The sequence below is a fragment of the Cynara cardunculus genome (genome assembly GCF_001531365.2).
Source record: "Cynara cardunculus var. scolymus isolate 2C chromosome LG 8, CcrdV1, whole genome shotgun sequence".
Taxonomy (NCBI): Eukaryota; Viridiplantae; Streptophyta; class Magnoliopsida; order Asterales; family Asteraceae; genus Cynara; species Cynara cardunculus.
The window spans coordinates 6,051,491-6,069,094 of record NC_037535.1 but is presented as its reverse complement, the minus strand read 5'-3'; the positions used below and the strand labels follow the sequence as shown (position 1 = coordinate 6,069,094).

The following is a 17,604-nucleotide window of genomic DNA, read 5'->3' as shown; positions in this document are numbered from 1 at the left end:
AAGAAGGTGGCAGTTGTGAAAACGACAATAGTAGTGTGGTGGTGATGAGGGTTGGGGGCGTGCCTATGACAGGAGTAGCATAGTTATGGTGGGGGCAGAGAGTGTAAGAGGGGGCGGGAGGTGTTAGTCAAATTGGACGCAATGGGATGTAATTCAATTCTTCATTTATGCCAAAGAACGTGGAATTCCTTAATTTGTGGAATTTAATGTAAGCTTACATTTTCATTATGTGAACGAAACAAATAAATTAGAATTTGGTCAAAAGAATTGATCAATTCCAATTCCCTTAAAATCCTTTGAATTCCATGAACCAAACAACCCTTAAGTCTTAGATTGTGGTTAAGGCATTTCAAGTGTTATATACTGGTTTCATTTGGTTAGTAGCCACATGTGTCCATTGCAACATTCATATGACATGAATCAGCTTACTATCAAACATACAAACAACACAGAAACCCGAAAAACTGGTTTCCCTTTTCCGATATCTAATGTCTTCCAACAAATGGTTTTATTTGACCTAAAATTTACCAAATAAAGACGTTCTTTAAATGAAACTTGGCAAGCGGAAGGATCAACTTACTACATAATCTCAGCCGATTTCAGACGTCTTTCTTCTGTTCTTGGTACTCTATGTCGTATGCTTCCTCATCATCGTCATCTTCATCTTCACTATTCATGTCATAAATACTGCTTCTCATCATTCTCAGGTCACTTCTACCGTCATCTTCACTCAGAAACTCCCCGCCAAATTTGATGTCTCGGTGCTTGACCAACAGCCAGCGTAAGAGGCGGTCTTCCTTGTTCAGATAATGGAGCTCACTGTTAAAGCTTGGTGGGGTCATCATTGTCATTTGCATCATTTGACCCTATGGCATCAACAAGTTTTCCGCAATTAAGCACGGGTTAAAAGTTTCACACTTTCACTTGGCGGGTTTTCAAATGAAAATCTTATGTAAGCAAAAAAAAGTATACATAATTCAGGTAGTGTAGCCAGAAACACAGAGCAAAGCAGAATAAATAAGGAGAAGGATTATGGGTCCAAATAATGGCAATGATCAAAGGGCCATTTACAGACAGCACACCCCTGTGTGTGTGTGTCTGGCTTGGAGAAGCGCTGGTTGCTTTAACAATTTGGGTAACTTGCACTTTACCCTCATGCTATGCTGTTAAATGCACCACTATAGCCGTGCTATCATGGTTAGCTGTCATGGGACAAATAGTGGGTCCCGTGATTAGCTGCACTATTGACCGCTAAATGACTGCATTTTGAGCGCAAAAAAATGGCCGCACAACATAGATGAGTCATTTTGGTGTTAAAAAAGTAATTTTGTGGGCTTTTATTTTGGACCTGCACTTGGTTTATTTAGTCCAAGTGTCCAACAATATCAAGGCTTCATTATTCTTACTTTTTTGGACTTGGACACCATCACTTTGACCTCTAGAGTTGAATAAAAGTATTCACATTGTTCAATTATTTGTATTTAGATTTAGACATCATTGTTCTTACATATTTTTTATTGAATACATATAATATGTTGAGTTATGAATGCATATATATAATTCTAATTATTATATGAACTGCTATTCGTATATAATATGTTGAGTTATATTCACTATCGCAATAACCACTATTTCAAATCACGATCTTGACAGTGAATTCATATTTTGACCATTGTGACAGCATAGCCCACATGTATCACTGGCCTAGAAGAGCCCTTGTACTACAGAAAGTGGGCATCATATGACACAAAACACTATAAGTTAATGTCAAAAGGTATATATGTCGAACTAACGATTATAGACAATTTGGGTCAATTTCATTGGTTCCTTCAGACATTCATCAAATTTTGTTTCCTGAACAATGTACAATAGCAATTCATGTACTTTGATTTTAATAGGTGTCAACGTGATATTAAATGACAAAACCACACATACAGTTGGGTATTTGTTATATTCACTCCATCCCGTAATTAAAATCAACTTCCAAAATTTAAAGAAATTTATGGAGAAGCTCCACCCGACAGTTTGCCCCTGTTTAGATACAAATTGCTGAAACAGATATTGCCCATTTTCTTATCGACAGCAACAGACCAACCAAATGGTCTATCATTAAGTAGCAACCCCATAAAATATTCTCCTTTTCTTTGTCAAAATTTCTAATATTCTGCTAAGCGGTAACCCCATAGGATGGTCTCGTTTCTTTTTATAGCTCAAGTTCTCTGTGAACTTCTCAATCGAAAGAGAGGATGTCTGCACTGCAGAGTTTATATGATTAAGAGAGAACACAAAGGCTGAGAAGTAATGACTATATTGATTAGAATACTTCCATCTTAATCCTTCATGAGACAGGGGTTGGCTATTGGGGATAGTTGGTGGTGGCAGCAAGTTAGGGTGGGGTGGAGGTTTTCTGGTGGTGGCAGGTCTGAACTGAGGAGACAAGTAATGGAGACAGCAGTTGTCTGATTATCTCAAAGGACCGACAACACAGGGTTCTTTTCCTTTCCTTTTATTCTGTGTGTACATTCTTTTAACATAAAAAAAGATAGCAGCAACAGTTTTTATGCAGCATTTTTCCAATTTTAAAAGGGTAATTAAGACCAAGAACTGTATGTAAGCATATTAACATTCAACATAGGAATCTCTTCCCAGAACATAGTAAAAATGCAAACCAATGAGATGAAGCAAGTCTAAAACAAATACCCCCTCTCCCCATTCCTCAAAAAGCAGGACAGAATAGAAAGGAAGCAACAAAGAAATGCATATCGGATTTTTTGGTCAAAACCTATTTTACATGAGATACTTGAGAAATGCATATCATTTTTTTGTTCTAAAACAATTTCACATGAAATACATATTATTTATTTACTTTTTCAAAAACCACAATTACGACATTATATATCAGTCCTCCTTGTATGTTTCAAGTAGATGGCTTATTTCTTTAAAATTTGATTCATATTAATAATGCATCCACAAAGTCTTCTCTCTTTTTTGATGTGGAGGAAAACATTTTTCACCAAGGAAAAAATAACTAGCACAAAAACAATTTCAAGACTAATATCCTGCCAATTTCCACAAGATCAAGTTGGCAACACCTAACATATAAACTAGCAAATAGAGACCTACTAAGTTGAATAGTGTTAAAGCTCATGATAAATACAGGAAATGAAAATAATTTACCTGATAGTATCTGCCATCAAGCTTCTTAATACCATAACCCAACTGAACAGTCCCATGCGATTTTAGATCAGTGATAACACCATTTCTTCGATATACATGTTTCCCAACTCGAGAAACCAATTCTACAACTGATTCTTTTCTCACATGAGGCTTCAGCAATAGCATACAATCATAAAGTGGCATCTTGCACTTTATCCCCTTTCTGAAACCGGATTATGGACCATGTAACATATACTAATTTCCGTCTTCATACGGACACAGAAACGAAAGGAAAATGTTAGAGGCAAACAACAAATTCAACCCACGTATCATGTATAACAAAGTACAAATTGGCGATTGATGATACACTCCATAAAAATCTACATCTTTTAGAGGTCAAATGAGGTTCCTTCATTTCTTTTCAATAACTAGAAAACGAGAACATTGGTGCTAAATTTTCAATATAATCCTTATGAATTTGTCATACGAGAGATTCAACATTTGACATAAGAAACTAAAACGGATCTTCCATTTCCTTTTTCTGGAACGAAGATAGTGCCGCTTGTCGATGGACATGAAAAATAGAGACAAGCAATGAACTCAACCTATGTGACTAAGCACGTGATTCTGTCAAGTCGATGATCGAAAAATCGTACAAAGCATACTGTCGATTAGATCAAGTGTGCTGAATGTAATCTAAAGCTGAAATCTAATAGGATTCATACCTTTGATTGCGAAGGACCTTATGTCGACGTTTATGGAGCTTCGTCTGAGATTATTTATCTAGGGTTTTGAAGTTCAGGCGGAGTAGCAATGGCGGAGTGATGCGATGCCAAGGGTTATGCATTAAAATTGTATTTCTATTATTGTTTATAGAAATATTTTCATAAAACCCCTCCAACTTTCACCATATATCTTATTTTATCCTTTATCTCACCTGATGCATATTTCGGGTAAAATATACAAAAATAACAATCAAACAAAACCAACCAATGTTTTCTCCGGGGTCCGTTTGGTTTGCATGATTGATTTTGAATGATTTGAATTTGGAGGAATTTTGATTAAAATGGATTTGAGTAATTGTTGTGCTTGGTTTGGTTTGTAGGATTTAGAATGAAATTGGATTTTATTATTTATAAAAATAATTAAATTACATTTTTATTTTTCGATAATAGCAAAACATATGTTTTTAACATTTTATAAAACCTTATTTCATACAATCCTACGAAATCCCAAGCACCCCCAAGGATTTCAAAATCCTATGTTTGTAGGATTTTAATTAAATATTACGATTTCAAATCCGAACAGTCTAACAAACCAAACATAAGATTGTAATGAATTTGAAATCCAAATCCCCTCAAATCCAATCCATTCCTATAAAGCAAACGTGACCTAACTATTTTCTTTGCATGATTGGGAGGGAGGGAAAGAAATATATATATATATATATATATATATATATACATACATACATACTACCTTATAAACCAGATTTATCAAAAGTCTTAAAAACAATTTTTAATGTATAAAATACTATACATTTATGCACAAAATCTTAAAAGTCTTAAAAACAACTCATAATGCATTAAGTACTACTACATTATGCATTCAATCTTAAAATATCTTAATATACAATTAAAATAACATATAGTACAACCCAAGATACTTTTGACATCTTTCACTCATGCCTTTATCCTCTCATACCTCTATGTCTTCATCCTCTCATACCTCTATGTCTTCTCCCCATTCCCCAATGTGAGATTCAAATTGATATTCACCATGAGTTATTAAAAGTTCTCTCATTCAATTGTTCTAGAACTCTCGGTCTCACTCTCGATCTCTTGATTTTTTGCTCATGGAGTAAATCAAACACATGTTTGGAGTCGTTTAAAAATGTTGGATTTTAAATATATTGGATTTTAAACTGTCATACAATTTTTTTCATTGATAGACTATAATTGAAACCACAACTATTATTTATTCAAATTGTATTAATATGTAAAGTCGAAGTGTAACTTATATCATCGTTAAATCTTCTCTAATAAACTCAGTGAAACTTCAAAATCATTAAAATTCACGGCTCCCGCTGAATTACACGGATACACAACTAATATATATATATATATATATATATATATTATTGAGTAGAAGAAAAAAGAAAATGAATATGTTATTTTAGAGTTATATTCTTATTTATTTTATAAAAGATGATAATATATTGATAGATGTGTAATTTTACTAGTCAAGTGTTATATGTTGGTTCCGTAAGTCATATTTTTTAACAACCAACATTTGATAAAAAAAAATTAAATACCATATGACTCCCAAAAGAAAATCAAAGGCACCATATTGCACATTGTATCATTGTCATTTATTATAACTTTTAAAATGATATGCGTTTAAAAATTAATGAACAAATATCACAATTAAAATGGGAGGACTAAACATATATAAAATCCTAAACCAAACCAAACCAAACCAAACCAACCCAATCCAATCTAGATATATCAACCCAGATATAGGATGTGCGGATTAGAGATCGGAGCCATATGGCGTCCACCCACAAATTTGGAAAAATGTGACAAACATGGTATATAGGTAGGGTTCTGGTGAGAAGGGAAGTTATGGTGAGATGAACAACCGCCGACCATCATCGATCTGAACCATCGTCGACTATCACCGATCTGAACAACCATCGTCGATCTGAACCACATCTGACCACCGGTCCACCGCCACCTGAAGCACCACAGACCACCACTGATCTGAACCACTACCGACCACCGGCGACTACCACCGATCTGAATCACCACCGGACACCGCTGACCACCACCGCTCTGAACCAACGCCTCCACCGATCTGAACCACCGCTGACCACCTCCATCTGAACCACCATAGATCTAAACCACTGCCAACCACCACCATCTGAACCACTGTGGACCACCACCGATCTGAACCATCGGCGACCACCGTTGATTTAGTTTCGTTGTTTGGCTTATTATTATATTTGGGTTAGTTTATATTGTTTTACATATTAAATAATTATTTTATTAAAATATTTTTAGTTTAAAAAGAATTAAAATTTTCAAAAAAGGGCATTTTGGTCATTTAACAATATTTCATTCTAATTCCAAAGCTACATTCTGTAAACCAAACAGACAGATTATATTCCAATGTCTGCCAACCAAACAGGTGGTTAAACCTGACAACATTCCATTCCAATTCCTTCAAAATCAAATTTCTTTAATAGATTCCATTCCAACCAAAAACATTCTACGAACCAAACACGTTAATTCTATTTATAAGTAAACTTCTGTCATTTTGCCAGTGGAATTTTGTCCCTATTAAGGTTTCTGAAATCTCTAATGTTAAGAGCACAATCCTGATTGAAAATCCTGACTCCATCCCTTCAAGTAGGATGTATTTCAATTGGAAAAAAAAAATCAGAGACCCATGGACAGTTGACTCCATGGCTAACCTGAGTGGAAGTATACATCCAAAAGCAAAAATAATTTTCTACAATATGAGATGAATATAATGATACATACAATTACAAAGAAGATTGAAAGCTCATATACCTTCTTTAGTAAGCATTTTTCACAGTAATTGGAGGAATATATAATCAATCATCCCTTTCCACTCCTATAAATAGCAAAATGTACATTTTACAGGAGATGTATCCATATGTCCTCCAATCTTATGTCTGAAGCAAGAGATTTACTGAGCAAGTTATATCTCATATTCAAACAGGTCTGTTCATGATAGCGAGCCAACCGTTTTCTTTCAAAAAACATGTTTCTATGCGGATAGTATACCGTTCAAGAAACCCCTGACAAGAACATCACCGCAAATCAATCAAAATTTGGATGTGTATCAATAGCTTGAAGACACTGAGCAAGTGAGATTTTATTAACTGTGGATGTTTGGGCCGATTTGCATGCACCTCAGCTAATCCCATGGGATCCTAATGTTAACAGCTAGACAAACCCTCTAGTTGCTCTAAAGGGACTTGAACTGGTGATCTCTGGGGAGCAAATATAAGGTTATACCGGTAGAGCTACCCCTCAAGGTCTTACTAGTTAAATCGTAGTAGGCAACGATAATTCTTATGGAGATACCAAAAAGAACACTATAGCTTTCAAGAATATCTATTTGGCAAGTTTTATCTATAATTGCTTATTTTGGCAAAATATAATGTTTCATTTGCATGTTAACTAGAATAATAGTTTGTTTATAGCGAAACCAGTATAATGGTTCGAATAGTTAATATTCAATGTGAAAATACTATGGAATCTTACCAGAATCCTGAAGCTTTCTTAGCTTGATCTCTGAAAGAAGGAGGTAAGAATGTGATCAATACAATGAAAGGGTTGTTGAAGGTAGATATGTGTATTTATATGGTACCTTGTTTTTCCTTCAAATGCATCGTTGACTTCATCACCAGTTGGCCTACTAGGAAACGTCGACAAAATGACATATTTCTCTTTCCCAGTTGGCTCATTTACTCTCTTGAACAGCTCATATCGATATGGATAAGCCATCCTGCAAATGTCAAGTGCGTTTGATGGTTTTGCAGTCAAGAACCAAACCACCAATTATGACGAGGCAAAAAACCAACTCAAATCTGAACCACATTTATAGCAAAAAACGACCTATCAAACAGATGAAGCAAAAAAACGACTAATTCTTGTTGCTCCCTAAGGTAGTCGCTTTAGAAATAATTACCCACTTCAACAAGCTTGTTGATGAGTGGTTTTTGTCGAGTTCGGATAGGTATTGAGACAACGTCTATACTTCATGTTCTCATGTTCATTCTTAACTTGTCATCTACACAATTCTGTATGTCCTATACTTCTAGGACACTCTAGGACTTGTATTATCCAGCTGACTTATACTTTTTTTTAAAGTACATAATATTTATATATGGCAAATACTCATGTACACTCCTCACCTCTTTGGTGAGGTTTAAACCCTTGACCTCCTAACTCGGGTTACCGCTGGGCCAATGACCTTTAAGTTACTTATTCTCGAGTCTTGGCCGTCAAGTAGTACACAAAAATCTTCTTGAACATGTGTGATGAATAAACTCCTAAATCTAACACATGGCCTACCCATTGTACCCTACAACAAAACTCTTACAAAGCTAACTCCAGAAAAAGGTTAAGTTACCTTAATGCACCCATAATTGGATATTGTGTTCCTGCATAATAGAGAAGCCGGAACTGGTAGCACATTTCGAAAGATGCAGCATACTCCAGTCTTTTTTCTCGGCCCATCGTCTAATCAATGAACACTAACTTAGAAATTTGCCATAAGAATTGGACTAATGTGCCACGAAAAGCTCATAGGATCCTTGAACTTACTTGCATAATACCACTTGAAGCTGGCAAATCCTAATCATCAAAAGTTTTAGATGTTAGTGCCATTTTGTAAACAAGTTATATCATGAAGAACGATTTTGGTCTAACTGAGATGGCCCCAAATCAAGATATAAGACAGAATTACAATATATAGCAAAAAGAAGAAGGGATTGACATTGGACAAAAGTACTTGATTTTTCGATGCAAACAAATCATCTTTCATGCAAAATGCAAAAGAAAACAATAGAAGTTGCAAGAATGAGTAATTTTGGACAAAAGGTGCCTAGTACAACGGTTTTTTGCATTTAGATTTCCAAAACCTACTTTTATTGCAAACTATAGTGTCTTTGATCTTTTTGCGAAGGAGATGGTTAGCTTGAAGCGAAAAACCAAATACGATGGTTAAAAAAGCCGATCAAGAAAGGTTGCATCTAAGATGCCACTAAGGACCTGCCAATTAGGGGTGCTGAAGTGTGTTCTGATTAATTGGAGATCATAATCCCAAATCGAAGAGAAACCACTGTTCAGGTATGTATAGAAAAAGAAGATAAATCCATGTTCAAATACTCAAAGAGACTTAAGGGACAAACCTTAAGCCTTGGATTGATAAGAATGACTGGACGACTGCCAGCAGCATCAGTCATTGCTCTTAGATCCTGCATTATCCAACATGATGAATGAAATGTTTATACCCTCTCAAATAGTGGTGTTGTATGCGGGTATATTAGATATTTGATCTCGGGTTTTTACATCAATGATGCAATTTCCCATAGCATTTTGAGGAGCCACTAAAATGAAGATGTCATCGACTTCATCAACCTCTTTGCCACCTGCAGAACACCGAAAAACATATAGATCCTCAGCATAATAATACACTCACTTTTATGCACACACACCATCTTTTTGAAATTCAATAGTAACTAGAGAGACATCTAGATTTGTGATTATTTGGCAATGCAGTACCTATAGCCCCAAGGTTTATGAAGGTCCCCATTGCACCATCATTCCCCCAGTCCATGTATTCCAGAATCTGTCGTGTTCCTGCAAGCTGTAAAGGCATTCCTGCAAGTGCTCCTTCGCCCATGGATCCTTGCACACAGACCTGCAAGATTAAGCCTGCTTGAATAATGCAATAAAACAAAATAACCATGAGCGATGAAGCTTCAGTAGTTGAGCAATTGTGCCGTTCCATACTGGGTGCAAATTGTGTATGGGTCACAGTGAGGACCTTAATCAAATTAGATTAACTTAAAGCCAGCTTAGCTATTGGCTTATCTCCAATTTGGATCGGTTGCAGCTCATAGAACTTGGCTGCAGGTTGTATCTTGGATCTATTAGAGGGATGTTTACTTTTTGTCGTCTTAAACACTGGTTTCAAAACTCCCAACTTTCAAGACAACTTTCGGCATTGTCTTTTCTACTTCTTACCTCTTTATTATTTTCTTCTTTGCAAACACTTGGCTTGGTTGCTTGTTTTTGTTGTATGCTTCCTTTTCCACCCTAACTCCTTTTTGTTTCTTTTTCAACTTTTATTAATATATGTAGCCTTGTTGTGCAAGTGTTTGTAGGATAAGACATCCTCGGAGAGTTCAATCAGCACGTGCTTACACGGACTATTTTGGCAAGAGTTTAAATATTTTGATGATGAACCTTCAAGAATTTCTTTTCCTAATTTAGGTAACATATATGTGACTATCTGAATGTGTTGTGTGCATAAAATATGCAAGTATTTTTAAAAATTGTCAAATAACCAACACACTTGCTTCTTTTGTGTTATATTAATCAGACCATGATAAGCATTACCTTGACACGCTTTCCATCATCAGCAAATGATAGAGCAAGAACTCGAACAAGTTCCATCAAAGTACCTATCCGATATACATCCTGTGCATAAATATATTGTTAACTCTAATAAAAATCAGTAACTGAGAAAGGAAATGTTCCTCACTGTCTCGGGGTTCAGCTCTGGAATATTGATCTCCACCTGCCAAATGGAAATTTCTGTTTATCTCAGTCCACCCATGAACAAAGACTGTTACAAAACAACAGCAACAAGCCGCGTATCCCAAATTGATTGAAGTGGTAATATCTACATCCAACATTTTCCTATTCATTACTCAAGTGATGTTTAACACATAAGATGATGAAGAGAAGCTATACGGAAGATCGGCAATTCATATTATCTTGAAGAACACACATGCCTTGTATGAAGTCATCAAGAAATTGTTTTCATCAAAAGATTCAAGCTTTTAAGGAAGAAAAACACAAAGATAGAACTGAAATCAACCAACAAAATTGAACAGAAGAATGAATTGGAAACAACGATGATAAAGCATATACATGCATTCAGTCTCAGTAGAAACCTGACCTTTACTCGAGTTTTTCCATCATTTATAGCTCTTTGGGTAGCTTGAAGCACATCATCATAAAAGTATTCCCTAATTTCTCTGGAATGAGGGATGTTGTTTAAGTTGGTGGGAATCCCTCTCCAGTTTTCCTGTAAAAGGACAAGATAGCAACAAATTTGAATAAAATATACCAACATACAAGTTATATTACAGTATGGTCCCTTCTAAGCTCTTATACTGCCATTCACCATGCACCTAAACTAGCCCGGGTTTTTTCGCATAACAAGACAACTATGGTACCAATTTCAATAGGAAACTTATGACTGAAACAACTAGTTGCAATGCATTACGGCGTACCTTGACTGAAGGTGACTTGTTGAACTGGCTGTCAAGTTTACTAGCATTTCCTGGTTTAGAAAGAGATGAATGTTGTTTAAAAATAAATCATATGATTTGTTATAACCTAAACATGTTTTCAGCATCTGATGTGCACCACTACCCTTCCAATTCTCTATATTGCATGGTATCATTCACATCATTGCTTAAAAGAATACAAGTTTGACGAAGAATAAAAGTCGAGTGCCACTAAAAACACATTTAGACTTTAATTAGGTCATCTTGACTATGGTGTATATGCACATTTGAGACAGGCATCAGTGATGCTAATGGCATTGACTATTTGCTTAAATAGAGCATGAAAGGCCATATTGCTAGATAGAAAATGAGAACAGGGGCAGACCAGAAGTGTCCAAAGCCTAGGGCATACTACTTATGAAATTATTTATACAGGTGGTTGTTTTTGTGAAACTATTAAGTTATGTGGTAATTTTTAGATATCGTGTACAGACCACGTTACAATTACGACACTAAAAACTGAATGGCACTAATTTGTAAGAGGCTAGAAAGTTTCTAGCTCCTCAATTTAAAAAGCTTGAGATCAGACAGGTTGAAAATCTTCACAAACACGAAGCATCACTCTGCCCCTGCTCTGTCCACAGCCGCCTTCTCATCGACTCATTGTGAATTGTGAACCATTGTCCGGGTCTTGCTCATTTTTTCTTTGTGAGTTTGTGCCACAGCACATACAACACACTATTGACTAGTGACTTATGAGTAAGTAATTTTAATTTTTAAAAGGCTAACTTTCATCTTTATCTATTTTTTAATTTTCGACTTCTTTTTGAAAATTTATAGTTACCATATCTATTTTAATGCTTATGTTCATTAGAGGATTATTTTAATTTGATTGATTAAGCAAATGTCAAAACAAAATATTTGCTCACCAAAAGCCATGAATATATAATAATTGCTTGTGGTGAAGGTGAGAGCGGAGAAGGTCTTGAACCAAGAAATACGTCTAAACCTTGGGGGAAACATGAGGTTCTTTACATATAATTGTAAGTGTGCTGAACTTGCTCTCTCCAACTGAAAATTTGATTGAGAAAATGTGACAAACAATGAAGAATCAAGACTTGAGGCAAGGTCTATTCTATATGTGATTGAAGATCCGGAGCTTGTTTCTATGTTATTACTTGATGCACTTAATATCGAGGATGGCTTATTCTTTGAGTCATCACCACATAGAGAGAGAGAGAGAAGAGAGAGATCTTGCAAATGCAACGAATTCAATGAATATCGTAAATAAACAAGAACAAGAAAACTAGAGGTTTAAAGTTTGACGAATTAGTTGAAGCAACTATCGACTTTGCAAGAAGCATAAGATTGGCGTTTCGAACATGGAGGATGGGTACTCTCTAAAAGCACGAGAAACCATTCATGTGCTATATACTACTTTGAATTATCAAATATGGTTATAGATTGTCAACTAAATGTGTTGCATGGATCATTTTGATAATGTTAATTCAAAGTTGATAGGTGTTTGAGTTGTCTTGATCCATGTTATCTTTTGCTGTCTTCAACAAGCAAACTTTCTTGAGGAGGTTAAATTCTATCCTTAATTCAGATCTCCCCTTCCTCAATTCAAGTCTTACAACTTTTATTTTGATGCAAGGCATGACAGATTTTTCCAGTGGTTTATTTGTTGGTAAAGTAGGCATGGATTCTATATGTTGACACCACTAGTCAAAAGAGTGCTTTCCACCATAACATGTGTTAAAAGATCCATTCCAAAATCAAATAGGAGAAGAATCACATGGAAACTTTCATCAAATATGATGTATTTGCTTCCATGTACGATGATCCTATTATGCAACCTTTTCGAGCAACATAGGAGCAAAGAGGCATCGATTCACTCTAATGTGACAGTAACATGCAAGTTAATGCATTTTTTCTCTCCTAAAAGTTTCATTCTCTTAGAAAGAATGTGATAATGGTGATAACTGGTGATTGCCATAGATTCACTCTTATGTGATAATGGTGAAAACTTGCCTGACTTTCTTGTCTCCTTTTCTTTCTGAACTTGCAAAAGCAAAGAGCATATTTCACCAAAAATTACATCTTTGGAACGGTTGCCATCGATCTGTAACAAAACACACGTCACCACCACCCAAAAAGAATAAATGAAGAATCACTAGTTAGATTGATGTGAAAATAGAAACGTAGATACCTTCTTCAAAAGGTCTGAATATGTGGATAATATTGCTTCCACATTCTGCTTATAAATTTGCAAACGTGCTTTGACCTAGAAGAGAAACATTAGGTGCCAACACAAGGAAAGCTTAATGCCATTGGGTGTTAACTGTTAACTCATCAGCTGCTCCAAAAGCTTAACCTAAGAGTCGACCTACAACAAATCAGATAACCCAATGAATTTTACCTTTTCTTCTGTGTCATCAGGTCGAGTGATGAGTCTTGCTTTGATTTCCTCAGTTTGTGGAGGAAAGTTCTTTATATGGTAAATCTTCCCTGTTTCAGGGTCCAGCCTTCTACCCACACATCTGTCGATTAGAATTTCATCAGGAACCTGTGTGTAAGGGCAAAATCTCAATCCCATGAGTTGGCTTATATAAATTGTATAGTATGGTTGAATCTGAGATATCTTCCACATAAATGATCAATGTTTCAGAATTTAAAAAACAAAATACAAACCTATTAAACAAATTTCCAAAATAAAAGAGAATGGATGTTTCTTGCTACTCCTCTGCCTCTGAACAAGTCTTTTTATCTTTCTGTTCGAACGTTTCCTAGTCGATTTCCTTCTTGTGTTATCATTTCTCAATCTGAAAGAGTGATCCTTGGGTAGTAATACTCTTTGATTTTGGAGGTAAATTTCTAGACAACATTTGGGACTTGAATTCATGACATTCGGTTCATAAGGAGTAGCCTAACCAGCTGTTCAAGGGCTCACACCTCTTCCCCAATGTAAAAACTTAAATAATAAATACTACTTGTTTCTAACTTATGTTGTAGTCATCAATAAGAATTGCAATTAGAGCCTACACAGGGGCGATGCCAAGCTAATCGAACCACACTCTTAACCGTGGTCGCATAGAAAGCAAACAACCAATGGACAATTTCAAAACATCCATATGAATGATACAAACAAAACAATGATGAACTATTTGTGGCTGTATATTTGAACAAAACCTTTTCTAGATTGTGCAGATACCTGCTGCAGAGTGACCAACTACATTGCAAGAGCATAACCACACTCTCAAGCAAAAAGAGAATCAATATATCTATATATACATTATACATGTCATTATACTGACTTACATCTAGAGCAACAAACACATCTGGTCTGATCTTCATCTTCTCCAGTGATTGTGCTTGTGCAAAACTGCGTGGAAAACCATCTAAAAGCCATCCTTTCTCTTTTGCATCTTCTCGTGAAAGGCGCCCAATTACCATCTGTAAAATGAAGTTATCATTTCTCTGCTTTGAAAAGAGAGCGAAAGCAATTTAAGTTACTAAGTTATATTATACAGCTGTGACAACTTCATCTGGAACAAGCCGTCCTGAATTCATGTACTCTTTTGCTTGGTTTCCAATCTCTGAACCTGCTGCTACTTCACTTCTAAGTAGATCTCCAGTTGATATATGCACTAATCCAAACTGAAGAAAAAGTTAGAATTGGTTAACCAACAATACCATCATTAGAGAAATAAACAAACATAAAAAGGAACTCTAAACAAATACTTTATCCAAAAAACATTGAATGAAACCACAAAATTTACAAAGAACCAAAAAGTTTATATATAATACCATTCAAGAAATATTGAAGCCACACATATGCACATATATTCTGACCACTTGTGTGGTTATTTGATAATACACATTTAATAACCAAATAAAGCAGTGGTCTAACCCAAAGAAGTGCTCTTGCTAGCTGGTAGCTTGCTTTCAGGTTTGACGTAAGTTAGAGCTTACATGTTTGAGAAATTTGTAGTAGAGGGTAAACCTTATAATAACAACCGTGTTGGTATTAAACTAATAACAAAAAGTCCATAGTACTTGATTTGACACGAAAAGTAAAAGTGCAACTCTCTTTCGGTCATACTATGCAGTGCACATATATGAGGCAGCCAACCTACCAAAGTCATAAGTTGTGATATGTTTTGCATATTGAATGCCTATTGCACTCCTATAGATCATTCACCATTGCATATAGCTTACCTTGATACATACTACAACCACAAGAAAGTAGACATTGGAATGGTCGGGACATTTTCATGAGTTTCCTAGTGTGTGTCCAGGGGTTGTGTGTCACCAACATATGGATTATGTAGCATTTTCATGTTTCATATTTCATATGCTGACAATTGCTCGGTCGGTACTGATTACAGAATATTTTAACTCACCTTTTGAACAATCATCTCACACTGAGTCCCTTTGCCTGATGCTGGTGCCCCTGATATCATAACCTTCAATGGATCATTTTGTGAGCACCTCACCTTCAGTCCCTATTGTAAAAGAGCGAGAGAGAAAGTTACACACTTCTAGAATCAGTGGGATTTTTAGACCATTACCATATGTTGATCACAAGTATACAATGTGGATTAAACTTATTCACTTCGGTACCAAAGAGAGGTACAGTTAGACATTTACCATCCAAGGGATGAACTTCCAACTTCAAAATTGATGGTCTTCTTTTTTTCAATTTTTGGGAAAAATTTCTGATAGACATCATTGAATTTCTTATCATATACTTAAAGTAGAAAAAACGTTATGTAAGTATCTAATCCTTTTCATAAGATGGGGATTTGATTTATTTTTCCTCCAACACATGTTGATAACATAACTCATGACATCAATGTTCCCCACATAGGCATTTTCACAAACATCTGATATGGGTATTCACAAATCACCAAGGCACCCAGAGTTTCAAACAGTTGGTATAAGAAATCAAGAAAAATAGAATTCCCACAAAAAAGGAGTCATCATCAGCCTATAATACCGTGGACGATTTCCATATTTCCATACCCCAACAGCAAAAAGAAGTAATTTCCAAAAGAACAGATAAACATTGGGGAAATCAAAGACTAACCTTGGTTCTTGGGGAGATATTGAAATGGGCATGCTTATAACCATTAATTGAAGGAAGGTTTTGCTGATATTGAGAAGTAAGAGAAGAATGTGATGATACAGAAAAAGATGAAGGGTGGAGAGTGTAACCGGAAGAGAGAGGAGGTGACGCGAATCGGGTATTTTGACAATTGAATGAAGGAGTTGCAGGGTAGTTCAACATGATGAGCAAGGAAAGCAGCTTCTGTTCTTGCTCTGCGATCAAGAGGACACTGGAGGAAGTTAACAGACAAACGGTCACCACAAATTCTTGAATATGAAAAGATTGTGTCGTAATGTCTATTTCCACTTACAAGTTTCACCCAAATAAAGACTTCTGCAGCCAGGACGGGCGTTTCGAAAAATAATTTATCGACTAATTTTGTTGTGGTATCGGTAATAAGCATTTTTGAGAGTTAAAATAAAGAACTTATATCGGTGTCAAATCGATAATAAAAAGTTTTTGAAGAAGTTAAACATTTCTGACTTATAATAAGTTAATAAGTACTTTTGTAAAAAAATATAAATTGTTTCAAATAAGTAATCCCAAACACCCTTAACTTGCAAATTTCACCCGGTAGTAAGGATTTTTCAATGTATGAATGGAAAAAATATTTATTATCAGTTTCACATTGATATAATGAGTTTTTGATAAGTTATTCTATTTTAACGTATTAATTTATTCTGATGTGATACTGGCATTAAGAAATTTCCAATGTTTAGAAAAAAAAATATTTATTACCTTATTACGTTTTGATACTGTCATAAGCTAATTCAGACACTTTTTATAATCTTCGATTTAACACCATATAAGTTGATAAACACTTTTACAAAAAAAATAAATAATAATAAGTTGTTTAAATAAGGAATCCTCAATGCCCCCAAGATAGAGATTGTGTCCGTAAGGCATTTTTCGCAATTATAAATAAACTTCGTATAAATTTGAATAGACATAAACTAGTTTATTGAAAAATTAATTGTAGTAATATTTTGAAAGTTTTTTTTGACATTTTCTTCAATTACAATTATTATTAATAAATAAAAATTAATTAATATAATATCAATTTATATTTCATTTAATTTCTATTTATTAATTAACTTTAATTATAAGTTATTCATTACTATTAATTATTGATCATTTAGAGGTATTCTTGATTTTGTTAATTATCATTCAATATATTTAGTGTTAAAAAATAAAAATAACAATTTTAAGAATATTTTTATAAATTACATAAAAGTTTTATATATTTTTTTTGTTTCATTAATAATAAAATATTTAA

General features: G+C 34.9%; 2 protein-coding genes across 4 annotated transcripts; both read right to left on the bottom strand.

Moving 5' to 3' along the window:
• Positions 1-399: 399 nt before the first annotated feature.
• On the bottom strand, positions 400-4,001 carry LOC112517437. Of its 2 annotated transcripts, none has more exons than XM_025124864.1 (3): positions 3,882-4,001; positions 3,178-3,422; positions 400-866 (listed from the first exon to the last, which is right to left on the bottom strand). In XM_025124864.1, exons 2-3 carry the CDS (start codon positions 3,358-3,360, stop codon positions 600-602), a joined length of 450 nt encoding a protein of 149 aa, XP_024980632.1. In that variant the 5' UTR covers positions 3,361-3,422; positions 3,882-4,001; the 3' UTR covers positions 400-599. The 2 variants fall into 2 exon arrangements, with proteins under 2 accessions (XP_024980632.1, XP_024980633.1); XM_025124865.1 differs by having other exon boundaries at positions 3,178-3,425; positions 3,882-3,987.
• Positions 4,002-6,679: 2,678 nt separating this feature from the next.
• On the bottom strand, positions 6,680-16,588 carry LOC112517166 (adenylate kinase 5, chloroplastic). Of its 2 annotated transcripts, XM_025124516.1 has the most exons (19): positions 16,308-16,588; positions 15,622-15,723; positions 14,747-14,875; positions 14,537-14,671; positions 13,638-13,784; positions 13,428-13,502; positions 13,250-13,340; positions 11,219-11,268; positions 10,882-11,010; positions 10,462-10,497; positions 10,317-10,397; positions 9,477-9,615; positions 9,264-9,343; positions 9,104-9,169; positions 8,517-8,546; positions 8,323-8,432; positions 7,558-7,695; positions 7,452-7,481; positions 6,680-6,982 (listed from the first exon to the last, which is right to left on the bottom strand). In XM_025124516.1, the coding sequence occupies exons 1-19, from the start codon at positions 16,506-16,508 to the stop codon at positions 6,952-6,954; spliced, it is 1,800 nt and encodes a 599-aa protein (XP_024980284.1). In that variant the 5' UTR covers positions 16,509-16,588; the 3' UTR covers positions 6,680-6,951. The 2 variants fall into 2 exon arrangements, with proteins under 2 accessions (XP_024980284.1, XP_024980285.1); XM_025124517.1 differs by lacking the exon at positions 6,680-6,982 and having other exon boundaries at positions 7,448-7,481.
• Between the last annotated feature and the right edge of the window lie 1,016 nt (positions 16,589-17,604).